At 41.0% G+C, this 26,546-nt stretch overlaps 18 protein-coding genes across 18 annotated transcripts; 7 read left to right on the plus strand and 11 right to left on the minus strand.

The window, feature by feature from the left end:
- Positions 1–562: 562 nt before the first annotated feature.
- On the minus strand, positions 563–1,933 carry NESG_00532 (uncharacterized protein; the record flags this gene model as incomplete). Its single annotated transcript, XM_053048183.1, has 1 exon — positions 563–1,933. The coding sequence occupies one exon, from the start codon at positions 1,931–1,933 to the stop codon at positions 563–565; it is 1,371 nt and encodes a 456-aa protein (XP_052906008.1).
- A 1,339-nt stretch (positions 1,934–3,272) lies between these two features.
- Positions 3,273–3,638, minus strand: NESG_00533 (uncharacterized protein; the record flags this gene model as incomplete). The annotated part of the gene is made up of 1 exon (XM_053048184.1): positions 3,273–3,638. The coding sequence occupies one exon, from the start codon at positions 3,636–3,638 to the stop codon at positions 3,273–3,275; it is 366 nt and encodes a 121-aa protein (XP_052906009.1).
- Positions 3,639–3,676: 38 nt separating this feature from the next.
- On the minus strand, positions 3,677–4,138 carry NESG_00534 (uncharacterized protein; the record flags this gene model as incomplete). Its single annotated transcript, XM_053048185.1, has 1 exon — positions 3,677–4,138. One exon carries the CDS (start codon positions 4,136–4,138, stop codon positions 3,677–3,679), a length of 462 nt encoding a protein of 153 aa, XP_052906010.1.
- A 61-nt stretch (positions 4,139–4,199) lies between these two features.
- Positions 4,200–4,439, minus strand: NESG_00535 (uncharacterized protein; the record flags this gene model as incomplete). Its single annotated transcript, XM_053048186.1, has 1 exon — positions 4,200–4,439. The coding sequence occupies one exon, from the start codon at positions 4,437–4,439 to the stop codon at positions 4,200–4,202; it is 240 nt and encodes a 79-aa protein (XP_052906011.1).
- A 42-nt stretch (positions 4,440–4,481) lies between these two features.
- NESG_00536 (uncharacterized protein) lies at positions 4,482–5,276 on the plus strand (the record flags this gene model as incomplete). Its single annotated transcript, XM_053048187.1, has 1 exon — positions 4,482–5,276. One exon carries the CDS (start codon positions 4,482–4,484, stop codon positions 5,274–5,276), a length of 795 nt encoding a protein of 264 aa, XP_052906012.1.
- A 17-nt stretch (positions 5,277–5,293) lies between these two features.
- NESG_00537 (uncharacterized protein) lies at positions 5,294–5,830 on the minus strand (the record flags this gene model as incomplete). Its single annotated transcript, XM_053048188.1, has 1 exon — positions 5,294–5,830. One exon carries the CDS (start codon positions 5,828–5,830, stop codon positions 5,294–5,296), a length of 537 nt encoding a protein of 178 aa, XP_052906013.1.
- A 115-nt stretch (positions 5,831–5,945) lies between these two features.
- NESG_00538 (uncharacterized protein) lies at positions 5,946–6,158 on the minus strand (the record flags this gene model as incomplete). The annotated part of the gene is made up of 1 exon (XM_053048189.1): positions 5,946–6,158. One exon carries the CDS (start codon positions 6,156–6,158, stop codon positions 5,946–5,948), a length of 213 nt encoding a protein of 70 aa, XP_052906014.1.
- A 1,016-nt stretch (positions 6,159–7,174) lies between these two features.
- On the plus strand, positions 7,175–8,548 carry NESG_00539 (uncharacterized protein; the record flags this gene model as incomplete). The annotated part of the gene is made up of 1 exon (XM_053048190.1): positions 7,175–8,548. The coding sequence occupies one exon, from the start codon at positions 7,175–7,177 to the stop codon at positions 8,546–8,548; it is 1,374 nt and encodes a 457-aa protein (XP_052906015.1).
- Positions 8,549–9,542: 994 nt separating this feature from the next.
- On the minus strand, positions 9,543–10,643 carry NESG_00540 (uncharacterized protein; the record flags this gene model as incomplete). The annotated part of the gene is made up of 1 exon (XM_053048191.1): positions 9,543–10,643. One exon carries the CDS (start codon positions 10,641–10,643, stop codon positions 9,543–9,545), a length of 1,101 nt encoding a protein of 366 aa, XP_052906016.1.
- A 376-nt stretch (positions 10,644–11,019) lies between these two features.
- Positions 11,020–12,588, minus strand: NESG_00541 (uncharacterized protein; the record flags this gene model as incomplete). Its single annotated transcript, XM_053048192.1, has 1 exon — positions 11,020–12,588. The coding sequence occupies one exon, from the start codon at positions 12,586–12,588 to the stop codon at positions 11,020–11,022; it is 1,569 nt and encodes a 522-aa protein (XP_052906017.1).
- A 705-nt stretch (positions 12,589–13,293) lies between these two features.
- NESG_00542 (uncharacterized protein) lies at positions 13,294–13,524 on the plus strand (the record flags this gene model as incomplete). The annotated part of the gene is made up of 1 exon (XM_053048193.1): positions 13,294–13,524. One exon carries the CDS (start codon positions 13,294–13,296, stop codon positions 13,522–13,524), a length of 231 nt encoding a protein of 76 aa, XP_052906018.1.
- Positions 13,525–13,536: 12 nt separating this feature from the next.
- Positions 13,537–13,827, minus strand: NESG_00543 (uncharacterized protein; the record flags this gene model as incomplete). Its single annotated transcript, XM_053048194.1, has 1 exon — positions 13,537–13,827. The coding sequence occupies one exon, from the start codon at positions 13,825–13,827 to the stop codon at positions 13,537–13,539; it is 291 nt and encodes a 96-aa protein (XP_052906019.1).
- Positions 13,828–14,140: 313 nt separating this feature from the next.
- NESG_00544 (uncharacterized protein) lies at positions 14,141–15,847 on the minus strand (the record flags this gene model as incomplete). The annotated part of the gene is made up of 1 exon (XM_053048195.1): positions 14,141–15,847. One exon carries the CDS (start codon positions 15,845–15,847, stop codon positions 14,141–14,143), a length of 1,707 nt encoding a protein of 568 aa, XP_052906020.1.
- Positions 15,848–16,632: 785 nt separating this feature from the next.
- Positions 16,633–17,238, plus strand: NESG_00545 (uncharacterized protein; the record flags this gene model as incomplete). The annotated part of the gene is made up of 1 exon (XM_053048196.1): positions 16,633–17,238. The coding sequence occupies one exon, from the start codon at positions 16,633–16,635 to the stop codon at positions 17,236–17,238; it is 606 nt and encodes a 201-aa protein (XP_052906021.1).
- Positions 17,239–17,736: 498 nt separating this feature from the next.
- Positions 17,737–20,649, plus strand: NESG_00546 (uncharacterized protein; the record flags this gene model as incomplete). Its single annotated transcript, XM_053048197.1, has 1 exon — positions 17,737–20,649. The coding sequence occupies one exon, from the start codon at positions 17,737–17,739 to the stop codon at positions 20,647–20,649; it is 2,913 nt and encodes a 970-aa protein (XP_052906022.1).
- Positions 20,650–21,044: 395 nt separating this feature from the next.
- Positions 21,045–23,267, plus strand: NESG_00547 (uncharacterized protein; the record flags this gene model as incomplete). The annotated part of the gene is made up of 1 exon (XM_053048198.1): positions 21,045–23,267. One exon carries the CDS (start codon positions 21,045–21,047, stop codon positions 23,265–23,267), a length of 2,223 nt encoding a protein of 740 aa, XP_052906023.1.
- Positions 23,268–23,727: 460 nt separating this feature from the next.
- Positions 23,728–24,483, minus strand: NESG_00548 (uncharacterized protein; the record flags this gene model as incomplete). The annotated part of the gene is made up of 1 exon (XM_053048199.1): positions 23,728–24,483. The coding sequence occupies one exon, from the start codon at positions 24,481–24,483 to the stop codon at positions 23,728–23,730; it is 756 nt and encodes a 251-aa protein (XP_052906024.1).
- A 780-nt stretch (positions 24,484–25,263) lies between these two features.
- Positions 25,264–26,541, plus strand: NESG_00549 (uncharacterized protein; the record flags this gene model as incomplete). Its single annotated transcript, XM_053048200.1, has 1 exon — positions 25,264–26,541. The coding sequence occupies one exon, from the start codon at positions 25,264–25,266 to the stop codon at positions 26,539–26,541; it is 1,278 nt and encodes a 425-aa protein (XP_052906025.1).
- Positions 26,542–26,546: the final 5 nt, after the last annotated feature.

The raw sequence follows: 26,546 nt of genomic DNA on the forward strand, positions 1-26,546 counted from the left end.
AAATAAAGTTTCCACATCAGATCGTAATGTGATAGCTAGTGTCACATAATCATAGATCACTATATTATGACACGTAAACAAGTCGGGCCCCCTTGTAGCATGTTGGCCTAGCCAAAGCCCGGGAGGCAATAACCAACATCAATCTACATTACTAATCCGGAGAGAAGGTTTCAATGCCCTTGAGGCAAGGAAAACCAACAAGCTACAATATGTATGGATAACTGTTTACTGCTTGCGAGAGGTATATGTATCTAATTGCTCTGTAGTAAGAAAGAATAAAACATTTTTGTAAATTCAAATGGCTGAGTAAGAGATGCACTAGAAAAGTATATGCAAATCTGAAATAGAGCTGTATATAGTTCAGCAAAGGAATAAATAGACTTCTTTTTATAGAACTGTCTTGTTTTTTAAGTCTATATAGAAGAGGGTTATGTGCACAGAGCCATTGTTCAGCATGTGTAAACACTAAGTGTAATTTTTTGAGCTATAATTAGAGAATATAGCTGGAAGTTGAAGAATGTGTTTATGTAAGGTAGTTTATTAAAGAGATACATAGTGATATCTATATATTCTTTGGAGATACGCATCTTGCAATTGGAGTGGGGACACCTACGTGCATGATATAGGACAGTGCTGCGTCCATGCCTTTTTGCATCTCTGGAGTGCATGTGTGTGAAAAGTCCTCCACAATGTTTCCTTCTAAAATATTCATTTCGCGCTGTTTCTGGAACAGAGGGCTTGTCATGAGAGTTTCCATCATGGCAGCTGGATCTGGAATCACTGTGGTATCGTGCTCTTCCTCCCCGTCAGTTGCTATATATTCGCTATCTAGATCCTCGTTGCACTCTGCGTCAGCCTGCTGCACTCTAGCCTCCAGAAGAGTAGCCACGCTCTCTGGCTTGGAAAGATTGCTCAGAAGGTCTGTGAACAGATGGGGGGCTGGCGAATGGTCTAGAGGCTCCTGTTCGACGTCTTGCAATGCAAGGTCTAGGACGGTTCTGATGTACTTTAGGGCTTGGCAGTAGAAGACAATTGTTCTTTCTGTTCTTGTTCCCTGCTTATTCTCCTCAAACAAAGTCTTTATAATCGTCTTGTATAGGTCAGTGTATGCTGCCTGCAGTGGCTCATCAGACGAAAGCCAGTGTCTTATGCACTCTGTAGGCTCAAGGGCCTCGGCAATGAGAAACTTAACTACATCTTGGTCCATGTCAGTAGGGGAAGCACTATCTGGAGTAGTATGAAATGCAAGCTCAATGTTCTTCAGTTGCTCGTGCAGATGGTTTCTCTTCTGCTTAAGATAAAAGAGTATAATGCCCGGGGCGTATGAGGCGCATGGCATAAGAGAGGTGTTTTTCACGATGTCCTCTATTTCGCGGATAAACTCAGAGAGGCAGAAAACCACTGAGATGTCGTCCTTAGCAGCGGCCTTTGGAAGGTGTCTCTCTTCTTCTGCGGTCTCTTCTGGAACTGCGGGCTCTTGGGCACTTGCTGCTTCTACTGGTGCCAGAGCAGTCTCAGTGTGAGTTACTGGCTCTGCTAGTGCAGTGCATGCTGGCTCCTCTGTTACCTCCGCTAGTGCTGGCTCAGGCTCACTTGCACTAGTCTCTGCTGGTACAGGTGCACTCGTCTCTGCTGTCTCACTTGCAATAGTCTCCGCTGGCTGTTCTGCCAGATCTACACGGGAGTTGTTCCTAGAGGGGACCGAAGCATAGATGACTTCATCTGGTATTTCCTCTGTCACAGTGTTTGCAGAGCACATGGTGAAAATAGATGCAACTGTGTTGAGCTGGGTGCGCATCGCGTTAACTGTTACCTTACAAACAGCTTTTGCTTTGCGTCCTACTGATCTGACACGCTTCCTAAGACCTTTCATTTTAGAAGATCTTTCAGGTGCTTCCAATTCATTTTCAGGTATTGAAACTAGTTCTGTCATTTGATAATCCGCAAATGCTCTTCCTATTTATCTTTTTTTCTCTGAAACATAAACACACCGGTTGCTAAGGAGTGCTATGTTTTAAAAATATTGACCAGTAGATAGACTCTTTTAAATGCAGGTCTATTTTCTGTGGTAAACAAAGCATAAACAAAGGGGAGTTCAGAGTCTACTTTGCATATTTTTTATGCTCACAGTTTCTGTCTGTTCTGCACCTCTGGAAGCTTGTATATGCAGAGTGTTCTGTGAAAATTGCAGAAAAAAATTAATTGTGAGGCCAGAATGCGCTCACAGCATCTGCCAAACAGAAATAACTATTCTAATTTAAAGGCTACAAAAGCACATCAGTAAAGTCTGTCTTATTAAATCAGGAAGACATGCATTTTTATAGAGTTAGTGCTGTATTATTTATTGGCTTATAGATCAAATGCATTCTAGTTTAGATATGTATTAGGGCTTTAAATGGCATTCTGTATTGGGTTATTCGGGCTATATTATTTTGGTTATAATATATTCTGTATGTACTGCTTACTAATATTTTAGCGTATTAGTATATTTCTGGCTGTGCCCATATTATAGTATAACAGTATCGTGTTAGAGATAATAATTCGCATACTGCTTTAGAATATTGAGTATAAATAGTCTGAAGATGAACAAAGTGCCTGGGTTATTTGCATTAACTAGAGTTTAAGATATTGTATCTCATATTAATTAGTATTCAGGTATATCTATTGGTATATTCATCTGTAGTAAACCTATTAGTAGTATATTAATAGGATTATCTTGCTGCTTACAGTAAATCCTAACTATAGTAAGCATGATTCAGGATATTCGGGTTATATCTCTGAGTTTACATGAGCCACATGATAAGAGCACTGGGTAGTTGCAGTGGCATTAAGTTACATGTAAAAGATTCTTTTCTGCAATATACAGCTACTTGTACTTTAATCCATCTAGAGGGATCTTTCTCTGTACTTTGCAATTTTTATTTTCTTAGAGTTTCTTTACAGCCATATTCTCTATATCTTTTAAACGCATAAAAATAAATCTATTCACTTAGTATTTATATTTCATCCAATATGAAAGAGTTTTTTCCTAGAAAAGCAAAGAAAATAAAAGATGCCCCGCATCCTAAGGAATTTACATAAGCACTGCAAAAAGAGTTTAAGTAATAACACAAGTCCTACGTGCATGTTGTATTTTACGACGTAAGGGAGTATTGTACACGCTGCATGGATATTAAAGAACACCATGATTTTTACTGAAATACATGCACTTCTTACTCCAGCAGGCCTAATTGCCAGCCCAATAAAAGAAATATGCACAGTGTATAGTTAGATCAATTACTCCTACTTTCTATGCATATGCAGTCGTATAGTACTGAACATATAATAAAAAGCACTTGGCCAAGAAAATAAAAGCCTTTAGGGTAGTGGACTCTGCAATGTGCAGACAATATTACTGTGATTTTATCATACAGTAGAAAGATTAAGTTAAATATCACTAGCACAGAGCAAGGACAAACAGAATATATGCGGGTTGAGTGCTTATGCAGAATGCAAAATAAGAAATAGCATGTGCCTGGAATATTAAATATTATCCTATGCAGTGCCATGGGAATACACTGCTCTATCTTGAATGCAATTTCTTTCCGTGTGTATTTTCTGTGTGCGCGCATTTTACGAGCAGATCGTTCGAGATGCATCAAAAATCATAACAATCCAACTGTAGTGGCATTCTTTATTAAAGATTTATCATTTGCTCTCTTATTTCATTAATTAGTCTTGTAATGTTGGAGTCTTCTGAGTAGACTATAGTGCAAGCAGCAACTGGTCTGGATAGGCCGCATGCCTTCCCTAGGGCGGATACGCTTGGTACAAAGAAGAATGTTCTGTTCTTATTTTCGCACAGAACTACAAGTGGCTCAACAATTGCAAAAGGAAGAGCATTTCCGCCAAGAAGCACTAGCTCTGCATCTCCTTTGTTGAGCTTCTTAATGGTTTCGTTCACTCCGATCTTTAGAGTGCGGTTCTTCTTTGCAAGACTCACAAGATCGTACACTTTCTTGGTTACAGCGGATGGGCAAAGTGGCTTTGCCTTGGGGTGCACTTTCTCTACTTTTTTGTCGTCTGTTTTATCTTGTCTTTCTTCCTTCTTTGATTTTTCCTTCTTGTGCCGGGATTTCTGGTCAACTGCTCTGCTCATGCTAGGATAAAAAAAATTGCACAAACTTATCGTTACATCAGGCTGTTGCAGAAAGCATACTTTACCACTCTAAAAGATTCTTTACTTTGAATATCTCTGTGTACACATCTCTTCTTTTCTCCTGCATCTCCATAAGGGCCTTCTGGGTAGTCTTTCCTGAGATATTCTCTGGATGCAAGTCCAAGGAATCAAAATACCCCAAAATAACACCTTTTTTATATTCTCCCATACTCCTACTTGCTAAAATATTATCAATCCCTTCACCTATTCCAATTGCTCTGTCGCTTGTAGCTGCATCCATGGAGACTATTAATATAAATAAATTTTATGTTTTGCAAATCACATGGCATTTATACATCGGCTGGCAGAGGCTGTGGAATTAGAATTTCCAAAAGAAAGAGCTGATAGTTCGTGGGACAACACAGGAATCCTTATGGAGTTCTATGAGAGCGAGAAAGAAAGTGTTCTTCTGTGCATAGACTTAACAGACTCTGTTCTGCAAGAGGCCCTGGATCTAGGTATAGAAACAGTTCTGGCGTATCACCCACCTATTTTCACGCCCTTAAAAAGTATTACGCAGGAGAGTCCCATTCTGTGCAAGTGCATGAACAACAAGGTGTCAATATACTCTCCGCACACTGCGCTGGATGGAGGAAACAACGGAATCAATAACTGGCTGGGCATGCTCATTCCGGGGGCTGAGTCCATCAGCACAACAGGATATATTCAGACATTTAGAAATTCATGCACAATAGAAAGTATCCTGCAGACACTTGAGAAGGAGCTTGGTCTAAACACAATACGGTATGTATTGGGGGATGGGCATGCGGAGGACACTGTTCCATCCGTTATGTCCATTGGGGCAGGCGCATCCACCAGGAACTTGAAGAAGCTTATCTTGGAGACAGGCAAAAGCAGCGATGAAAAGCCATCTATTGTGATCACAGGAGAAGCATCGCACCATGACATGCTGTGCTTCCAAAGAAATGGGGTCTCCATGATCATCCTGGAGCACTCCAGAAGCGAAAGGGGATTTCTGCAGCCTCTGGCGGTGCACTTGAAAACAGCTCTTCCAAATGCAGAGGTGCACATTTCAGAGAAGGACGCAGATCCTGTACGGTTCTATCAGAAGCAATAAAGATTTAAACGATTTATTTAGTTGTCTCCAGTCTTTTCTACTAGAACAGTGCCGTCAAAGACAGTTCTAAACCAGTTGATAGCCTCTTCCTGGGACACTCTTTGTCTTTTTCCTACCTTTGCCTTGCATTTTCTTCTCTGGCTGACTCTCTTTCCGGGCTTAGTCAGGATTACGCTGAAGTCCATTCCGAAGATACCGATGTTGGTGTCGTACTTGATTCCCAGATCGATATGCTCCTGGATACCAAATCCAAAGGTTCCTGTGTTAGAGAAGCAGGTGTATGGAAGCTCGTACTCCTTTACTCGGAGACCGGCAGTGAGCACGTCCATTGCCTTCTGTCCTCTGATAACCACATTTGTGGCGATCTTTTCGTTTCTTCGGATACCGAAGGCTCTGAGGGTTATCTTTGCCTTGCTGAACACAGGGGACTGTCCTGATAGCTGCTCAAGCACTTTGGCTGCCTTGTTTAATGAATCGTCATTCTTTCCGGTACATATGTTTAGGCAGATCTTCTCTAGTTTTATTTGCTGCATGGGATTCTCTTTTCGCTCCATTCTGACTGGGGCGTTATGAAAAAATAAAATTAAATAATTTCAGCAGCCCAAGGAGCTGTCAATTTCTGGGTTAAAAGAAAGTACAAGGTGGGTTTATTTAGTTTTTACAAAGACTCTACTTTATTGACCTTTTTATTATGCCTCTATGTCTTATTTTTGAAAGAGTTTTGCCTTCTTTGTTTATTACATACTTTGGAAACTCCAAGGGGAATTCAACCACCTGGTACGCTGCGTTTTCGGATTTAAGAAGAAGTCTCCCATCCTTGTACTTTATAACAGTAAGCTTGCCCTTTTTCAATGTCTTTGGGATCTTAATTGCAATGGACATCGACAGAAATTAAATTTGCAACATTAAATATTTATAATTCTTGTGGAATATTCCAGCAACAAACTAAAAAAAGAATTGAGTGAATTTAAATTCCAGTTTATTCAAAGACATGGAAAGCCCAGAATATACAGATGACCAAGTGATGTGTAGTAGAGTCACGATAAAAATAAGCAGTACATAGAGTCATTCGAGTTATAAGATGTTTTTGTACTGGGAGTGGAATATTGCAAAGAATCACATACTATACATACTATGAGTGAATAATATACAGTTATTATTAGGCTGCTTTCAACTATTATATGCAATGTATACAGGATATGTACTAGACTAGAGTGCATTCTGGTTATATTTGGTGTAAAAAGAGAGAAATACTTTTGCTGCAGTATAGCTATGCGTGTATGTATTTATGCAGTCTCTGGAAGAAATTACAAAACAGATGCATGGAGCGTGGATGCAGTTCAAGAAGTTGGGTGAGTGAAGGAGAGTATGCTTTGATTGTTTGGTTAAAGATATAAGCGTATAAAGAGAAAGACTTTCTTAAATATTAAGATCTTTAATGAGTATCTGCAGAGGATGGCATTCTTAGGGATGGAAAATAAGTAGTTTTGCATGGATTTATGTACATACTGGAAAGATGTTCACGAAATTTAGGCCATATTCTGGAGAAATCTGCTAGATTATTTTTTCATGTGGGAATAATTATATGCTAGAAAACACTTTAAGTCTATTTTAGAAAAATTAAACTATCCTGTGACTGGGACAACAAAGAGGTGAATTTAAAGTATTACTATTTAGCATATAAGACTATATTTTAGTTATTTGGATTATAGTTATTTAAATATTAGTTTTATTTATGAGTACCCGTTAAATTACAGCAAAATACATTATAATAATCGGTAGAAAGCATACTAGCAAGGTTCTACTAAGAAATAGGGCATTTAATAGGGAAATCAGCAATAAAATAACGGGTTATATTCCTGAAAAGAGTTAAATATTGAAAAAATTTTAAAATTTATATGAGAAGTTCAGGAGAAGAAGCAAAGCATGGAGAGAAATCATTAAAGATTGATGATATGGAAATATGCTCTAAGGAATATGAAATAAAAGACATAGATAGTAGCTTAATAGGTAAGACAATTAGGTTCCATGGATGGGTGCGCAGTTTCCACCAGATCGGAAAGAAGTCCTTCTTTACGGTTTATTCTGCAGGGTATATGGCTAAGTGCATGCATGTCAGTGAAGAAGAGAAGATTCACTTGACAAAGCACACCTCCGTTATTGTTACAGGAGATGTTAAAAAAAACTTTACCAAGGACTCATTCCCCTGTGAGATCCACGTGAAATCCTTTGAAATTTTTGGGGGCAAGTTAGCCCCTACTTTTGAGATCGACAGAGAGCAGACAAGCGAGTCGTTCCTTCTTGACCACCAGCACCTGCTGATTCGAGACATGGAGAAGACAGCTGTTTTGAAGGTTCGTGCAGAGCTTCTGAAGCTTGCAAGGGCGTTCTATGACGAAAAGGAATACACAGAAGTCACTCCCCCAACACTTGTGCAGACACAGGTAGAAGGAGGAAGTACACTGTTTAAGATGGACTACTTTGGGGAAGATGCATTCTTGACTCAGTCATCGCAGCTGTACTTGGAGACAGTCGCGCCTATCTTTGGAAAGGCATACTGCATTGCATCATCTTACAGGGCAGAGAAAAGCAACACCAGAAGACATCTGAGCGAGTATACGCACGTAGAGGCTGAGCTGGCGTGGATTGACTTTGAGACTTTACTTTCTGAGATTGAGGATATGATCATCTATCTGACAAAGGGGTTCAACACAAAGTGCATTTCTATACTGAAGCACTTTGGTGTCAAGATGGAGGCTCTTGCCGTTCCAGAGAAGCCGTTTAAAAGACTGAAGCACTCTGAGGCAATTGACATCCTTGTAAAAGAAGGAGTTAAAAAGGAGGATGGAACAGACTACACATACGCAGATGACATTCCAGATGCACCGGAAAGGTTCATATGCGATGTTGTAGGAAAGGGAGCACCAGTGTTCCTAGTCAAGTTCCCCTTTGAAATGAAGAGCTTCTACATGGAGAAGACAGAGGGCACTTTGACAAACAGCTGTGACCTGCTATACCCTGGTGTAGGTGAGATAGTAGGAGGGTCTATGAGGCTTTGCGACTACGACGAGCTTTTAGCAGGATTTAAGCGAGAGGGAATATCCCCAGAGCCATACAAATTCTACACGGACCAGGCACTCTACGGTGCATTCCCGCACGGAGGGTATGGCCTTGGCTTTGAAAGAATCATCATGGGTTTTATGCCAGAGATTGTGTCCAAGGTGCGCCATGCATGCCTGTACCCAAGATTCAACGGAAGATGCAGACCCTAAATGCCTGTGCAGAGGTGCATATTTGACCAGTCATCTACGTAGTGCAGCAAGTCTTCTCTGGATGACTAAATAAATGCACTTTCCAAAATTCATACTATTCATACTGCCTGCAGCACAGAGCACTTACACGCAATATTCATCTTCTTTTCTTTCTTTTATGCAGCCACCCTGGATATCTGTATATTTTCAGATAATGAATCTAGTAGTATGCGAATATACAATTGCACTAGGCATCCTGTAAAACAAGGCGAAATATACTCCTGTGAATACTGTAAAGAAAATACAGTGGAGATAAATTAAGCTGAATAAATCAGGAGTACTAGGGGTAGACCAATTTATATCCAAAAGTGCTTAAAACAAGTGCCTATTATTTATTGTTATACAAGTATTATATACTTAGCGCACTATTTAAGTGCTTTTAGTTAAGCAATATATGCAGATAAAGAGTATTTTCATTACATCATGCACTAATTTCACATATATCTGCATGGCTGGATACCCAATCCATATCACACAATTTTCATATCCATTCAGAGTATATTAGAGCATATTCGGGTTATATCACTGTTATATATGCATTTATATGTATGTAGTCTTGTGCACTTTTTTCGTGGTGCTAATTAGGATTAGTTCTTAACTGTGCTGAGGTGTATAGTACTGCAGTGCTATGGTGCCATTCTTAAGCTAGCCAGCATAATAATTGCTGTGAAATAGTCTTAGAATAGATTGCAGGTTCTTTTCATTGCATACAACTAGAGCCATAAATATGCTTTCTTTGGGTCTTTATGCCTCTGTAATGTCTTTTAATTCAGATTATACACAAGATATTCCTAGTTGGTCAGCATCTCTATTCAAGATGTTTTAGTTATTGCTATTTCATTTGCTGCTTGCTGCGTGGGTGCTTGTTTCGTTCAAGCCTATTTAGGTGTGTGCACATCAGTGCTTCTGCCACTCTGGCATCCTATTTAAACAGGCTAGTCATTATACATTTATACTAAAGACTATGTATGTCTCTTATCTTCAATAGTGCTCGGTTTCCAGATCCTTCAAAATACGGCATAATGTCTTTTTCGCCTTTCTCCTGATGCTTTGTTTCAGGATAATCAGGCGACAAGGATGTACTACTGCTCGCAGTCTCATCTGTTTTTGCTTTCTCCATGAGTGCAGCTGTCGCTTTATATGAGGACTCTTCCAGAGATTTCTTTTTTAAATAGCAGTGTGCAGTTGTGTGCCCTGTCTTTTTGCATCCTGTGCATACTATTTTCTTCGTTTGTGCCTTTTGCAGTGGCTTTTCCAGGACCTGGGCCTTTGCAGCCTGCTCCAGGTTGATTTTTGTTTGCTCCAGCACCTTTGTTTCATATTCGCTGTACTTAATGAGCTTCTCCCGTATCTGATTTGGGGTTTGCGTAAAGTCTATTTCATCCCACCTAACAGGATAGTTTTTGCCTCGCATTATTTCTTCTTTTAGCTCTTTTAAGGTGTAGTTGCTGCACCAGATGTTAGACAAAACCCTGCTCACCCAGACTTCCCAGTTATAGTAGCAGCTTTTGATAGATGGAAGCTTAAACTTCTTTTCATTTGCATACTGGCAGATAATCTCTGTCAGATCGTCTTTCACTCTCTTCCACTCTTCTTTGTGCCCTGCAGTCTCCTTGATTTCCAGGAGCTCCTGGTACTCTTTCATTTTTCTTTTTAAAAGTGCAAGATTTGGATTTACTTCTGTGTTTATGCCTATACATATATATCTTACCTTTGTAGCAGGAGATGTCTCTCGGATACTTTCTTCCAACCATATTAGATCTTCCAGGTTTTCTATAACCTCGTATGGGGTTGCTGTGAAGTTTATTTCATTTCTTATCTGCTTAATCAAGTCTCGAATGTCCTTTTTGTTTCTCTTCAATTTCTCCTCTTCCTCTAGTGCTGTGCTAGTGGGTGAATCTCTGCTGCTTTGTGAGTTTTGCGAATATGTGGCATAGTCTGCTAGGAAATGCTTTTTTCTTCTTTCCTTTGAAGATATCTTTAGCTTATTCTGCAACTCTTCTGCTAAATTGTTTTTTGCATATTTATCGCTCTTTGTCATTGCGTAGTTGTGCATGGTTTTTTTTGTTTTCCTTTGTATTTATAATTTAACACATACCTAGCCAATCAATGCCTAGAGTTTGGAAAAGAGCCAATAAGCATGCATCTAAATCAACAAATAAATTGTTAAGGTATTCGAATAGTTCCTTCTATAGCATAGATTAAATCTAGTGCACTGATAGAGAGTGCTATATTTCTTATGCAGCAGTTTGGCAGCACACTAGATAGTGCGAATTAAATATATCCGTATTAAAATACATATTAAAAGCTTTTCTTTATTTATGTGCTACTCTGGATATTCTGGTTTGGGGTAAATTCGTATCAGATGCTGCTGCCTGGATCTGAGAAATGTAAATCCTGTGAGAATAGTATATATATTAACTTAAGCTTATTTATTGATCATCCTCAAATATAGGCTGTTTGTATGTTGAGGAGTACTTTGACTCTTTAGCATACTCGTTCATTCCAGCACGGTTTTTAACGTTGTGGTGGACTCTTTTCAAAAATGGATCATTCTTGGAAGATGTCTTTGACTTGAACACTTTGTTCACTACGTATGCGTGCTGTGTCCTTTGCACCCGCAGTGCACCATTATGGGACTCAGTTATCTGTGGGCCAACCAGCGGCAAGAGGTTGGTTCTAGCCATGTTTGCAAGTGCCTGACTTTCCTTCTGGGCTGGTCTGACATTTTCTGCAGGAATGGCCTTCTTTGCCTTTGCATTCTGAGTGCGTGCACCGCTTGGGAAGCCGTTTGTCTGCTGGGAGCGTGCACCGCTTGGGCAGCTGTTTATCTGCTGGCTGCTCAGTGGGGTCTTGAGTATGCTGAAGTAAGTGGCTCTGCTGTTTGTGTTTGGATCAACTTTGCTGTAGCCTGTCACATCCTTGCTCTTATAAGTCTGCTGGGGCTTGCTTTTATCTGTGCTTTGCATTCTATTCTGTGCCTGCTCTCCAAACTTCTTGGGTGGAAGCTGCTCAGAGCGGGTTTTGCTTAGAGGTGCTGCTGCATACTGTCTCCTGCCGTGGCGCAGATGTGCAGGTGTTGTAAGCATCTTGCGAAGCGTTGGGTTTTCAGAGTCCTTTTCTGCGTACCCAAGGAGCTCTTTCTTAATCTTTTCTCTGGCCTGCTGCTTCTCTGTCTTGCTGAAGAGGGGCTGTCTGCCTGTGCTTTGGAGACTTCTGTCAACTGGCTTAGCACCAAAGGATGAAGAAGCTGGCCTAGCACCGAAAGATGAAGAAGCTGGCTTAGCACCGAAAGATGAAGAGGCTGGCTTAGCACCGAAAGATGAAGAAGCTGGCCTAGCACCGAAAGATGAAGAAGCTGGTTTGGCACCAGAAGGTGAAACAACCGGCATGGTCTTTGTAGGGAAGTCCTTCCACCCAGATGCCCGTGTAGACTCGGATTTATTCAAGCTCATACTCTGAAGGCTCTTGTGGACTGACTTCTCGCCAGATGGTGCCACAACAGGCATGTCCTTTGTAGGGAAGTCTTTCCATCCACTAGATCTGGTAGATCCAAGTGATTGTTCACTTAAAGAGTTCATTTTTGCTGGCATCTCTTCTTCTTCTGAAACATCGCTGAATTCTGCAGTCTGCTTGCTTGGATCAATTGGCAGGGTATAATCTGCATCCTCAGCTGTCCATGTCTTGTACTTCTTTGTTTTCTGTGCCTCTTTTATCTTATTCATTGACTTGTTTATTACGCCCAGGGCAAGTTTCACTTCCTGGTCATTCTGCGCATTGTCAAGTGTTATTTCTTCAATGGGCCTAGTGGTTACGCGCCCCATTGTTCCGATTGGCGGTACACCTGTGCGAATGCTTGTTCTGCTGGTGTCTCTTTCACTGCGCATGCTTGGTGATCCGGGTAGCTTTATTGACTGCACTGGCTTTGCCATTGGATTCTTGTGCTCCTTGAATTGATAGTTCTTGTTTGATGTTTTTGCTTTTCTGAATGTTTTACCCATATTTCTTTTATTCTCAGATGCTTATATAGATGACCAGGAGAGATAATCTCCTTTTTTTGGGGAAAATATCCCCTGTTTTATAAATTGCCATTTCCCCGATATTCGTTATAGAGTGCACATATTTACCATTCTCCTGATATTTTCACTATACCCCGGGTTAATTTCTCTCCTGTTACACCCGCATCCCCTGTACTAGTCCAAAAAAGACCATTCAGACTATACAAATACTACGACAGCTGCATAGATTGGTTCTATTACCAGTATAGACTCTAAATATCTCCTGTGCAGCAACTTATAAATGTCAGATATATCCAATGGATGGAAATATTACATGCACACATAATAGATCAATTGATGCGTAGTAGTCAATTAATATACCATATCCAAAGCACATCATATTTCAAGTTTAAAATTAGCATATAATATAACACTATATAAACAATTTCTGCAAGTATAAATTGCACAGAGAAGTGCCTATATGGAAAGAAATAAATAATCTCACATTCTATTCAGCTTTCTCTTTGCATCCTGTACACAAACCCATCTGATTGTGTTAAGTGATATTCTTCTGTATTTCCGGCTGTATAACATGGCACTAAGCCATTCTAGCCTAATATACGAACATGCAGATGCATCTTATTTCTTAAATTTCTTAATATCCAGATTCTTTTCCATTTGTTCATTCACAGGAATTTTATTTTCTGTATGCACATAAAGATTAAAACACTTGAGGGAACTGAGGTGCAGCTGGAGGTAGACAAGTCAATGAAGATAAGAAATATCAAGGAGCTCCTGCAGGAAAAAGAGGCAATCTCAGTAGAGCAGCAGAGATTGATCTATGGGGGCAAGCAATTAGTAGATGCAAACACCTTGGAGACATACAGTATACAAAACAATGACGTACTGCACTTGGTGCTTGCCTTAAGAGGAGGCTAGAATAAATTCGGGCTATCTTCTGTTCTTCCACTGGAAGTACTGCTGTGATGCAATTAGCTCTACTACTTGCTTGTACTTCAGTGCATCCACAAACTCCTTTGAAGTCACCAAAAGATGCAGAATATTCAAGGCCTGCGGGAAGAACAGATACTTAGCATATTCAGGCCTTTTCCAGTACTGCAGGTATGCAAGATACTCCATAAAGTCAGGCCTAGAGAAGTATCCCTGCTGGTACAAGTACTGCAGATACTGCGGATTACACAGGCACTGCACAAACTCCAACTCTTCAACAAAGCGTGACATAGTGAATAAAAATAAAAGAGTCTTATAACAGATTTATAAACTGAAGGAAATTGTCATCCTGCTGTACCATTTATGCGAAAAGGACATAGATACTTCAAGAGACTGCATAAATTGCAGGACAAAAATTAATTAGTCTTATAATTCTTGATTTTCACAAAAAGACAGAGGCAAGTTTGCAATAGAAGGACTGCAGAGAGTGCAGTGGGTAGATCTGAAAAGAAGAAATCTTAAATAGTTTTATTCATAGAAGTAAGGAATATAAGGAGGCTATTTGATCTCTATTTAGGCTATATTATTCTTTCTGGGCCTGTGACTACTTTCTTCCACCCTTTCCCTTCTTTCTTTCTTCTGCTCGCTTGAGACCTGCTTTGTCCTTTTTCATACGCCTGTCGGTCATTTTGAATCTGCCTTTAATTCCCTTTGCAACGGTCTTGCTTGGGCCTGCAAACACAATCTTGGGCTTCTCTCTTTTCTCCTTCTTCATGGCGCTCTTTCTGATAGACCTGAGGTCGACATCCTCGCAGCCTTCCTCCAATCTTTCCTTGATCTTCTTAAGCTTTCTCTCAACTCTTCGCATACGACGGGCCTTCATCTCCTCAAGCTTCTTGGAGACAGTTACCTTACGCTCCAGGTCATCCCTCTTCTCGTCGAATACGTATCTCTTGTTGTACTTTGCTTCGTCATTTTTGAAGAAGTGTGGGAGGTTTTCATCGTCATCGTAGACGTATCTGTCAATTCCATCAAATTCATCTTCGTCTTTACGGAGTCTGTACCCGCAGACTTTGTCTTCTATCTCAAGAGAGGACGAGCAAGAGTCTGCCTCGCTGTCAGTCTGATCTTCTTCAGCATCCTCTAGCTTTACGTCAGACTCTATCTCTGGCTCTTCTTCCTCTTCCTCCGAGTCCTCATCTCTATCGAATATATTGTCCTCAAAGAAGTCTCCATGAACTTTCTCAATTTCCTCAATATCCTGCTCTGTGAGGCCCAGACTCTTTGTTCTCTTTGCAAGTATCTTTCTCTGGAGGATCTTCTCTCTTCTGTCCATGGCTCTGCGCACGCTCTGCAGCTCTGCCTCCTGTCTTTCTGCAGGTGTTCGCAGATCCTGCACCTCTTCTGGTGAGTTCTTTCCGTGCACGCCAATGTATGCCTTCTGTATTTTCTTCAGCGTACGGACAAGCCTTCTTCGGTCAGCCTCTCCCACCACCTGCAGATCTGACAGAAGAATAGCAGTCTCCTCGTCAATCATGTCCTTCATGCAGTCGATGTTTACCTTTGTGCAGTGTGTCAGGTCTATTCTGTCTCCAAGTATAGAAGAGAGATTGTTCTCTGCAGCAACCACTTCATCCTTCTCTGCGAATAAAAACAGAGGGTCAAAGAATCTCTCGTCAAGGGACTCTGGCTTCTTGTATCCTCTGCATACAAGGAATGCCTCTGCACTTTCATCTCTACTGCTACGTGGCTTTGTTGTAATGCACTCAGTGAATAACTGACTGCACATCCACACAAGCGAGTTGAAGTCCTTTGATCTGAACACTTTTGTCACAAATGTGCCGTTCTTGCGGAGTATCTTGCAGGCCAGCTTGGCTGCATGACAGACCAGCTCATTCTGGACGTACGAGTCTCTCTCCCAGGATGCTCCTACATTTGGTGCTCCATCGTGCAGCACAAGATCTATCTCAGTCTCTCCAACTGCTGACATTATATCTGACACGCAGTGCTTGTCTGTTATGTCTCCCTGGATGGTGTGTACCCCGTGGATTGCCTTGATTGGGTCAAGATCCACTCCAACAATCTTGCTGGGTGGGCGCACAGTCTTTGAGAGGACCTGCAGCCATCCACCCGGAGCTGCACATAAATCAACAGCTGTGTGTATGTTTGAGAGAAGATTGAATGACTGGTTTAGCTGTATTAGCTTAAAGGCAGAACGGGCTCTGTACCCGTGTTCCTTTGCCAGGAAGTAGTATTTATCCAGACGGGCCTTTCCGACTTTCTGTTTTCTTGCTGGTCCAACTTTTCCCATTGTAAAAATTTGCGTTTGTTTTTTCTTTTAACGCCCCATAGTAGAGACTGCCTGGCGTACAGTGGCACTGCAAAACTAAAAAGTGAAAAAGTTCAAATTGCATACTAGTACTGTAATAGAGCATATAGTACAGTGATAGAGCATATTTAGAATTTTGTGCAGAAATGAGTGTGTCAGGTTATATTTAAGCTTAAGATCCTTTAGAGAACTAAAATTCAGATAATCTTATCTATAAGATATATTTCTGTTATATGAATGCACTGAAAAATAACAGAATTTCATAAGAATAACTGAAAGTATTTTAGTATCATATGAAAGTGCCACTTATTTATGTACTAAGAGACTGTATATTAAGACAGCAGATTATTGAAAATACATTCTCTCAGAGAAGAACAAGTTTATCTATCAGAGCATACTTTAAAGGCCTTTATTTGGACTATTTTAAATGGCACTATAGTAAGTATGCGTGACTAGAAAGATGTGATATAACCCGAATGTTACAAGAACCCGATATAACCCGAAATATATTCTACTGCTTTATCACTATATTTGATAATTTAAAGGAGTAAGATCACAGTAAATTAAACTGAATATGCAAAGTATTATTATCTAATAGTAGAGTAGAGTGGACTAAGTTTACAATTCGGGTTATGGCACATGGCCTGGTCTTTGGTTTATTCGCTGTGTTTTATTTTTCTCACTCGATATTTTTTTAAAATAGTTTATGAGAGGTCTTCCGGACGTTTTCTGTCTCTTTTCCTTCTGAATATTTTTATATCGTTTTTATGGGCGGGTTTGTTGTAACGTGCGTGGATGGCGGCAGACAGAACGGGATGAGAGAGGTCTTGATGATGCTGAAAATGGCAGCATTCCATTTGGAGGGTCCTGCTGAGATTGCTAGTTCTGCGGGAGGAATCCGGGAGGACCTGCAAAGAGAAAGAGCAGAAGCAAAAAAGTCTGAGTTTACAGTTCTTGGGGGACGAAGAGACTCCGATATACTTTTCATACGAAATGACACAAATTACACAGAAATAAGCATATACAACGCACTGATAACACACACACAGCGTGCAGAGTATGTCCGAAGGATTATTCCAGTGCACTCCATCTTCACACTCTCTGTGGAGAATCTAGTAAAAGCAGCAAAGGAGTCATGCGAGCTAATTGGAACACAGGAGTCTTTTAGAATCAGTCTGTCAAAAAGACTGTGCGCACACATAAGCAGCGAGTTTATTATAGCAAAAGTAGCAGAAAGCATCCCCAGGAAGGTAGATTTGAAAACACCGGACAAAGTGGTTATGGTGGAGATAGCAAAGGATTTGTGTGCAATTGGAGTACTTCATCCATGCCCAGGAAATTATAATATAATCCGGGGGCCAAGAGAGCAATAAATAAACACACATGAAAGTAAGAAAGTTAATTAGCAAAGACATAGACAAATCAAAGATACTATGGTTCTTTGCAGTCAGAGTCCTTATCTATATACATATCTATACAGTAAAGGCGTTTTGCAGGCTGCTGTATGCAGTCATGCATATACGCAATTATTTCCGTATCCTGCTGTTTAGTCCATTTCAGAGCCTTTTTGGGTTCGGGTTATATCGGATTATATAGGCATGGTGTGCACTGGCTTTTTATAGCCTGGTATAACTAGAATTTGATGGAGTTCATATCACTTAATCCTGTACTAATTAGAGTCTCTGCTGTTCATGCATGCCTTCTGCCTGGAATTAATTAATATTTTGGAGAAAATCTGGGCGTGCCTATTTCAGGTATATATAACTCATATTGATCATATTAATTATTTAATTAAGGGTCTGAAGAGTCTTTTCTTAATGCGGTAAAGTGCGCCATAATTAAAGCATAAATATAGCTAGAAATGTTTGGATATGAGTAAAACTTTGGCAGCCCCAAGGGACGTGGACGTGGTAATCTCAATCTTCAACACACTCAGTAGGCCATTTGCATGCCTATGCAAGGGCGTAGCGCATCTGAGAAGTGTAAGAGCGAGCATCCAGCCACTGCACGAAAAAATAGACGCAGCCGTATTGCAGAGCTTTGAAGGCTCAAGGGAGCACAAAAAGACAAAGGTCTTTGTGCTTGGGCATCTGGCAAAGGAAATGCGCGCATACTTTCTGGGCCTCCCTGCAGGAAGAACTCGCAAAGGAGAGAAACAGTACCGCTTCATACACGAGGTCCTCAGGAATAAGGCGCATGCTTTAATTGGAGATTTAAATGGAGATTTTTTCGAAAATCTTATGAATAATGTATTTGGCGTAGAAAAGAAAACAACTGGAAATAATACAGATGTGCAGATAGGAAGAAAATCAGCACAATCTATCACGCACTGGCCAATGAGACTATTCAGAAACACAGGAGACATAAGCACTTCCATCCAGGACATGGAGTACTATGATATTCTGAAGGAGTTTCACTATGCGGTGTACCAAAGCAAGAACAGCATTCTTACAGGACAGAACACAGATGTCTGGGCACTTATTCGGGAGTTGTACACCCGAACCATTGGCCGCACAGGAACTACCCCTTCCTCTATTGACGAAGTTTTATTTGTGCTTCTAATAGACAAAGCCTGCAGAGACTACTCGCCGCCTCTGCTGATTGGCGGGGGAGTGGTGGGAAGCCTTAGAATACGCAGAAAAATCTACTTTGAGAATGCAGTGCGCATGGTATGCACTGACCTAAGAAACTATCCTATTCGAAAAATACTTAAGTCTGGGAAGATATATATGTATGCTCCTCTAATCCAGGGAGTAATGAATGTGCTGACAGAGCTAGGGACATGCAAGAAGGACCTGTCTGCCTTCCATGAGCTCCTGGACATGGAGATCCAGGAAACCAGCAGCCTGCCAGAAATGGAGAGAGAGAAGGCAGAAGAAATTCTAAAGGAGACATGCAGAATTTCAGAAGAAATTCGCACAGAAAGTGCACTGCCAAAGAGCGAAGAAAGAGACAGAAACATTGCCAGCCTAGAGGCCCAGATGATCACGCAGATAATTCTGGGCAGCGAGGCAGTCAAAGGGCACAGATGCACACAGCAGCAGGAAGCACAAATTGACAAGCTTGTAGAAGAGTGCACAGCAACTTGGGAGAAAATTATTCCTGCAATAGAAAGCACTAGTACGCCCGCCCCATCAGCCCTATACTTTGCAGCACCCAGAGACACTGTGCACAAAGACGGACTTACAGCAGAGTGCACCTACACCAGCTCCATATACCATGAAGAGCTTCATTTAAGCACTTTCCACGGTGCACGAGCTGCTTCTCGCATAGCCCCCCATAATGCAAGAAGCAACAGCACGTGCAGAAATCCCCCAAGCATAAATGAGGGAGCTGAGGAAGAAAAAGTCAACAAGATTGATATTTCTAACAGCAAAGATAGTGCTAATCCTGCATCAAAAATTGCTTCAGTGGAAATTACTGCAGACACTCCTCTGAAATCAAGCCCATCCCTCATTCGTGCTGGCGGCAGTGAGACTAGTGCAAAGAAGAAAGAGCTAGGGGGCTCGCCTGCCTCAAGTGCAACACTCACCGTGAGCGTAGGACAAGTCCCAAAGGAAAGTCCCTGCTCTGACTCCAGATGCCACGTACACACCGTAGAGAAAGAAGACATGCACTTGCAAAGGCTTTCTGCCCCTCTGGATATCCAGGAGGAGTCTCAGAAGAGACAGCAGCGCATGGAAGAACTTCGGCAGTATTTTGGCGGTCTGAAGTACGCAAGCTTCTACACCCGGAATGTACCCGACCATTTGAAAAACCTTTTCAAGAACACACCGCACATCTACAACAAAGTAAAGAAGCTCTACGACAGGGAGTTTACGGATGTACTCGCAAAGGAAGAGATCCGTGTGTGCAGGCGCAGTATGTTTAGGGATGCATACTCTGAAATGATGAATGCCCGGGAGTCAAGCGAGATACTCATGCATGTGAAGGATGATGTAATTGTAACGAAGTATATGGACACATTAAAGGAGCAAACAATTGAAAAACTAATCGCAACTGAGAAAGCCAAGAAAAGAGAGGCAATACTGCAGTCTCGCCAGGTGCCAAAGCTAAAGGGAATCAAGAAGCTTCTCAGAAAAATATCAAAGACATTTGAAGAGTTTTTCTACGCGCCCGTGCCTCTGCTTTCAGTTGAAGAAGAGCTGTCTGAGTGGGAAGATGCCCGGAGGAAGGAAATGCAGGACGAGGTTGTATTCACAAAGAACTCGTCGCAAAGGGTTTCACACGGATTCCTGAACGTGTCAAAGGCCCTTGTTGATTTGATGCAGTACACCCCAGGATACGTATACAGAAAGCAGCCAGAGACAGTTGATGTAAAAGAGAAATATGCTGCATGGATTGACAGGGAAGAGCCCATTGACTATGAGGCTGTGAAGAGCAACCCAGATGAGCTCAGAGCACTCTCCATGGTATTCAACCGGTACATCAGAAACTACAACGGAGGAATTATCTCCAAGTACCTTTACGTTGCAGTTGCTGAGAGAGCAAACAAAGTTCCTGCAGAGAAGATTGACTATGGCCTAGGTCTTCTTATGCTTCCTACAATGGGATCTAATGTTCTTTGGCTCCTAAAGCACGCGGTGTACACAATTGAGCAGGCTGCAAAACACAGCGAGAAAAATGCAGTCTCCTACCAAGGCATAGTGAACATAGTAGCCCCAAACCTTCTGGCTGACGATGTGCCTTATACCATGGAAACATTTGTGATTGCCTTAGAGATTGCGCATTCTCTCTTTGCAGCCGTCCGGAATATCTCATTTTTAGAACAGTTCTTTGCATAGTTAATAAATACATTACATTAGTCTTCACCTTATAGAATATATTTATCTTCTCCTTACTTCTAGAGAATATTTACTCACTTAGAGAATATATTTATCTTCTAGAGAACAGTCATTCTTCATGAATTTACCACATAAACTAGACATATTTACCACATAAACTAGACACATTTACTCCATAAACTACACAATATTTACCACATAAACTAGACGTATTTACACCATAAAGGGAATATTACCACATAAACTATACATATTTAATCCAGCCACAGGTACTTTTATTCTGCAATGCACAAGTATCCTACAATGCACTGGCTGTATGCATCATAAAACTCAAGGGCTTTTAATAATTTATTATTCTTATCCTATTTATTAGCCATTTATTATTATTTTATTTCATGAAAGACAGGATAGCAGGCAGATTTGAGAAGGCGCGTGTAAAACAAGTTGTCTCGCATAGAAAAGAACCCCTTTCTTTGGTGGTCCTTTACAATGGAGAATTTGAAATGTGGAATACAATTAGCATGTCTATGATTAAGTCAGGAAGTATTGGTGAAATACCCATTAGAGCAGCTGCCTTTATTGAGGACTCTGAGTGCTTTGCAATTGGGGCTGACGATGGAATAGTCAGAATTTATTGCATAGACACATTTAAGCTAAAGTGCCAGGTGACAGCACACACTGACTTCATAAGATATATTGCAGTGCACCCAGTCCTTCCGTACCTGGCAACTGCATCAGACGACACAACAATCAAGATATGGGACTACTCCCAGGATATAACTCTGATTAAAACACTCTCTGGGCACACGCACTTTGTCATGGGCCTGGACTTTTCTTCAAAGGACAACAAGATTCTGTACTCGTGCTCACTAGACCACGCAATTATTGCATGGAACATTGAGACAGGTACACCCATTAAAACCCTAAGTAAAGCGACTAAAACAGGATTGAATGCAGTTATGGCAGTTACAGACAAGTACATCATAGGTGCAGGTGATGATGGGAAGATACATGTCTGGGATGCATCTGCATACACTCTGATAACTAGTGTATCTGGGCACACAGGGCCTGTCACTTCAATAACACAGACCCCGCACGGGTTTATAACAGCAGGTGAAGACGGGCTGGTTAAGGAATGGAGTACAAAGAGGTTTAGGCCAGAGACAGTAACACCTGCTACAGTGCAAAGGGTCTGGAGCACAGCCACCACACGGTCTGGAGACATACTGGCTGGGGGTGACTCAGGAATTGCCTTCATTAAGCATGCGCAAAGCAGAACACTTTACGCATTCACTGCCAGGGATAAGATCGATGGAAGAGTGATACTTGCAGAGAACACGCAAATCACACAGATAAAACTCTCTGCCCCAAATAACCCCAGAGTCGTGTCATCACTCTCTTTTCTGCCAGACAGAGTGTCTATCTCGGAAAGTGGCCGGTATGTTTCTGTTGAGTCTGATGGAACAGTCTCTGTGTACACAGTTCTTGGGTTTCTTCTGCAGATATCCGTCCCAGGGACATCGCTTGTGTGGACAGGGCCTGAGTCCTTCATTGTGGTCCATGCAGGGAATCTAGTTGTATACACAGACTTTGAGGCTGACAGAACAATAAGTGTGCCTGGAGTGCGTGCAGTCTCTGTTGAAGGTGTCTCCAAAACAGAATATTTCATTAGATCTGCAGCAGAGGAATCTGATCCTGTTGCTAGAATTATCTCTGTAAGCCAGACTGATACAACGGCTGTAGATATTCTTGATATCCCAGGGTGTATAGGCGTGCACAAGTATAAGTCTGTCTATGCTCTCTTCTACCCAGAGAGGGTCGATATTATCTCAGCAGATGGAAGTGTAATTAGCACACTTTCCTGCAAAGTTGTCAGTTGGTGCACACAGGAGAACCTTCTGTTCATACAGACAGGAGGGCAGGTGATCTATTCTATAATAACCCTGCCTAAGCAAGGCAACCTCCAGAAAGCAGCAAATAAAATGCATGCAATTGCTTTGATGGGAGTCACTGGGACTCTTCTTGGTGCGTGCGGGGATGCACTGTGGTACTTGATAAAGGAGTCTGGGCGCATATGCATGGAGGATATCCCAAGAGAGGTGATATCCTGGCAAGAAGGCATTTTGCTTGGGGAGAAGAGGCCTGTGCCAGAAGGACACTTGCGAGAGTGCATACACTTTCTGGTCAGTCTGCATATGCTTGAGGAGGCATATGCTCTGGCAGATGATGCAGACGAGAAGTTTGAGCTTCTCATACAAATGGGCCGGCTAGAAGAAGCAGAGGAACTGGCAGACACGGAGGCAAAGTGCACTCGAATGAGCAGCCTCTTTGCGCGTGCAGGAAGAGTAGAGGCAGCCCTTAGATGCGCCCAGAAGGGCGGGTCCCCAGAGGATGAAGTTCTTCTGGCATGCCTTGCAGGATCATCCAAGGACATCTCTACAGCCGCGCACAGGGCAGCAGCTGCAGGCAAGAACCTGGTGGCCCTGGCAGGCGCGTACAAGGCAGAGCAATTTGATCTTTGCCAGAAGATTCTTGCAGGCACTGAGTTTGCCAAATTATTTGCCCGTACACACACCAGCTCTCAAGGCACCCAAGCACAGCCAAGCACAAATGAATAAAATAGGCAGTTAAATAATTATCTAATCGCTTGAAGTAAAAATGCACTTGTTCTAGTCTGCGCATGCATAATAAAGAGTGCTTTATCAGAAGACTGCGTATTCTGTCCAGAAACCCCCTTAAAAGTGAATTATTTCCCCTAGCAAAGAAATTTATGGTAGAGTAGCAGCAGATCTGCAAGTAACAGAATTATCATATGCCTAGTCTGCAGCAGTATGAATCTTGCAGTCTTTAAGTAGAAAGAATTCTCCAGAATAAATATATTTTGTCTTAAAAGAGTTCTATTTTATTTTATGCCTTGTTTCTTTCATTTTTGTATTTTCTTATGCTGTAATAAAGTGACTTATTAGTTTATTTCAACTTGAAATGAGAAAAATAATCTGAATTTATGCGGATAGATTTATGCTGAAATTAGAATACTCTTCATGCAGACTGACTTCAAACTAATAGCTTATGGGTTGACTATATAATGGCACTGGTAAGATCTAACTTCATTACTTTTTCAATTATATCTTGCATCTTGTCTGAATTCTCCATTTTTTCTATTTCTTCCACCTTCTCACCTAACCACTTTGTGAGTTCTTGGTCATTGCAGGTGTCTTCAAGGAGTTCTTGTTTTTTGCTCCCTATTAAACAAGACCTCTTCAAAGTATCTGTGTTTTTTGGTATAGTATCTGTGTACTCCTTTAATTTACTGTCTATTTTCTTATCTTCCTCTATAAAGCGTGCAAATGTCTCCAATCTTTCTTCAATTATTTTGTTAATCTCTGCCTTCATTTCCTTTACTTTTACGTCTATTTCTCTTAATATGTTGCATTGCATGGATCTCTGGTGTTTTAATGCTTTCTTTACTCTACTGTAATTCATTAAATTCATTGCTATGTCTTCTTTTGTCTCCTGCTTTTTGGAAATTGTCTGGCTTGTATCTATATTATGTGTTGAAAGCACTGCATTCCATGCTTTTCTTAGTTTTTTGCTGTTCGCGAATATGATCAAAGACTTAATATACTCGCACTCCATGTCTTCTTTCTCTTGGACATCGTTGATTTTAAGCCACTCCTCCCAAAGACTTTTGTTTGCAGTGAATCTAAGGTTTAATTGGTGAAAGATATCTTCGTATTTCTGAACCTCTGGGTTAGTTCTTTGCCCAAAGTACATTTCATGTTTTTCTGTGCAGTCCTTTCCTACTTTTAGCATTTTAAATATCTCTAGAGTCATAAAGCTTTTCTGCAAATGCAAAATATATAAATAGTAGAAAACTAAACCATTACCTACCCAGCCAGCAGAATGAAAATACTTAAAGCAGCTAATTAATAACCCACAAGATATACACAATAACCCACAGATATACACTCTTGCATATAAAATTATTTACATATACGCATTACAGAACAATATTTCTGTTGAGAATTTGTGCATTTTTATTTTAGCTTGGCATAGATACAGCATGAACACAATATACCCGACATAACCCGATATAACCCAAATTATATGCAGAGTGCCACTAAGAAGATTGAAATAGATGAGTTTTTCTTGTGTGTTTTTCTTGTGTGTTTTTCTTGAGTATTAAATTTACGGTTATACAGGATAGATTGTTGAATTAATAGATAAATATGGCCTAAGTGGCTACTACGCGCATTGTATAGTATTCTACTATTATTTATGCTGATATTCGCACTCCCAAACAAATAAGAATTACATAAGTATCGACAATTAACAAATAATACAATGCAAATAAGTAAAGCTTTTGTTCTTGTTCTAATACTCCTGGGCTGTACAGAATGCGGGTCATTTGAGATTGAAATTACAACACAGTCTGTAAGAAATAAAGACTCTTCCACAGATAACCCCAAGAATAACACTCCTTAGCAAGGTGCATCCCAGGATATTGATATAAACATAGATGGAAGTATCTGAATTCTGCAGAAAACACTGAATAAAGCACAATTACTCACTACGGTTTCTGAATAATTTAAATTGCTGAGATTTTTTAAAGACATGGAGGAAAGATGTTCTCTTGTCAAGTTAAACTTGCAGTTTCACGAAGATGCAGCAATATTTTCCGTTGATGTAATGGAAAGAGAAGGAAAGACAATACTAGCGACAGCAGGCGGGGATAAGGCAATTCGTCTCTGGGAGTATATATACGAGGCAGATCCCCCAAGAGACCCATTTGAGTACAAAACAGCCATGTCTGATGGGTGCACAGTGACGCACTTGTTTACACTGAATAAGCACCAGGGAAGTGTTAATAGCGTACAGTTCAGTAAAGATGGGAAGTATTTGCTGTCCGGAGGAGACAAAGGAGCAGTTTTCCTGTGGGAGATGCAAAGCATCCTGCAGAGTACCCCAGGGGAAGAAGATAAAAAGTACTCTGGCCAGCCAATAGTCATAAGAGAGACAGATAATACAGATATATACGAAGTAAAATGGCTGAAGGACAGAATTCTTGTTGGGACATCAACAGGGCGGATTGAACAGTACAGGATATCCAGTAAATCACCAGATGCACTGCAAGAAGACAGCTGCTCACAGGAGCCTACTAGAGTGGAGAAGGCAAGTGATTCACCCCAGGCCTCTCAGAAATTAAGCGAAACCCCACAAGAGTCCACCCAGAGCGAGAATAGTCACCCGAATGAAAGCGTACCCGTAAACAGTGCACAAACAAAGACAGAGAAACCAGCCCAGAAGATTAAACTGAGAATAATTGAGGAGTACACCACAAACATCACATCAAAGTGCATTTCATCCAAGAGACAGCACAAAGACGTGATCCAGGGGGTTGCATGCACTGAGGACGTATATGCCACAATTGGAAATGATCGTGTGCTGAAAATATTCACAGAGTCAGGCAAACTGCTTCGAAAAGTATCTAAGAAGTCCCTTATAACAGACAAGCACAATTTCTTCTTCCGAAGAATATCTTTTTCGCAGGACGGCCATCTGTACCTGCCATCTGCCACACATGAAGGAAAACATGTGGTTTACATTCTGGCCCCACCAGACTACTTAATTACAAATGCAATCAGCCCCTTTACGACCTCCACAGTCTGCACCCTCTCTACTGCAGACTACCTTGTTGTGTCAGAGGGCAGGCATTTATACATTTTTAACTCAAAGACACTGCAGCTGGTTTTAAGGGTAAAAGACTGCACTTTTCTCCCAATTACAGATATTAAAACAATATACGACAGAAAGGACAGCCTTTCCCTGATAATTTCCTCCAGTGATGGGTTTTTAACTAATGCGCGGATTTTCAAGCCAAGTAGATTATAAAAAAA

The sequence above is a fragment of the Nematocida ausubeli genome, assembly GCF_000738915.1.
Source record: "Nematocida ausubeli strain ERTm6 chromosome Unknown supercont2.1, whole genome shotgun sequence".
NCBI classification, from domain to species: Eukaryota; Fungi; Microsporidia; genus Nematocida; species Nematocida ausubeli.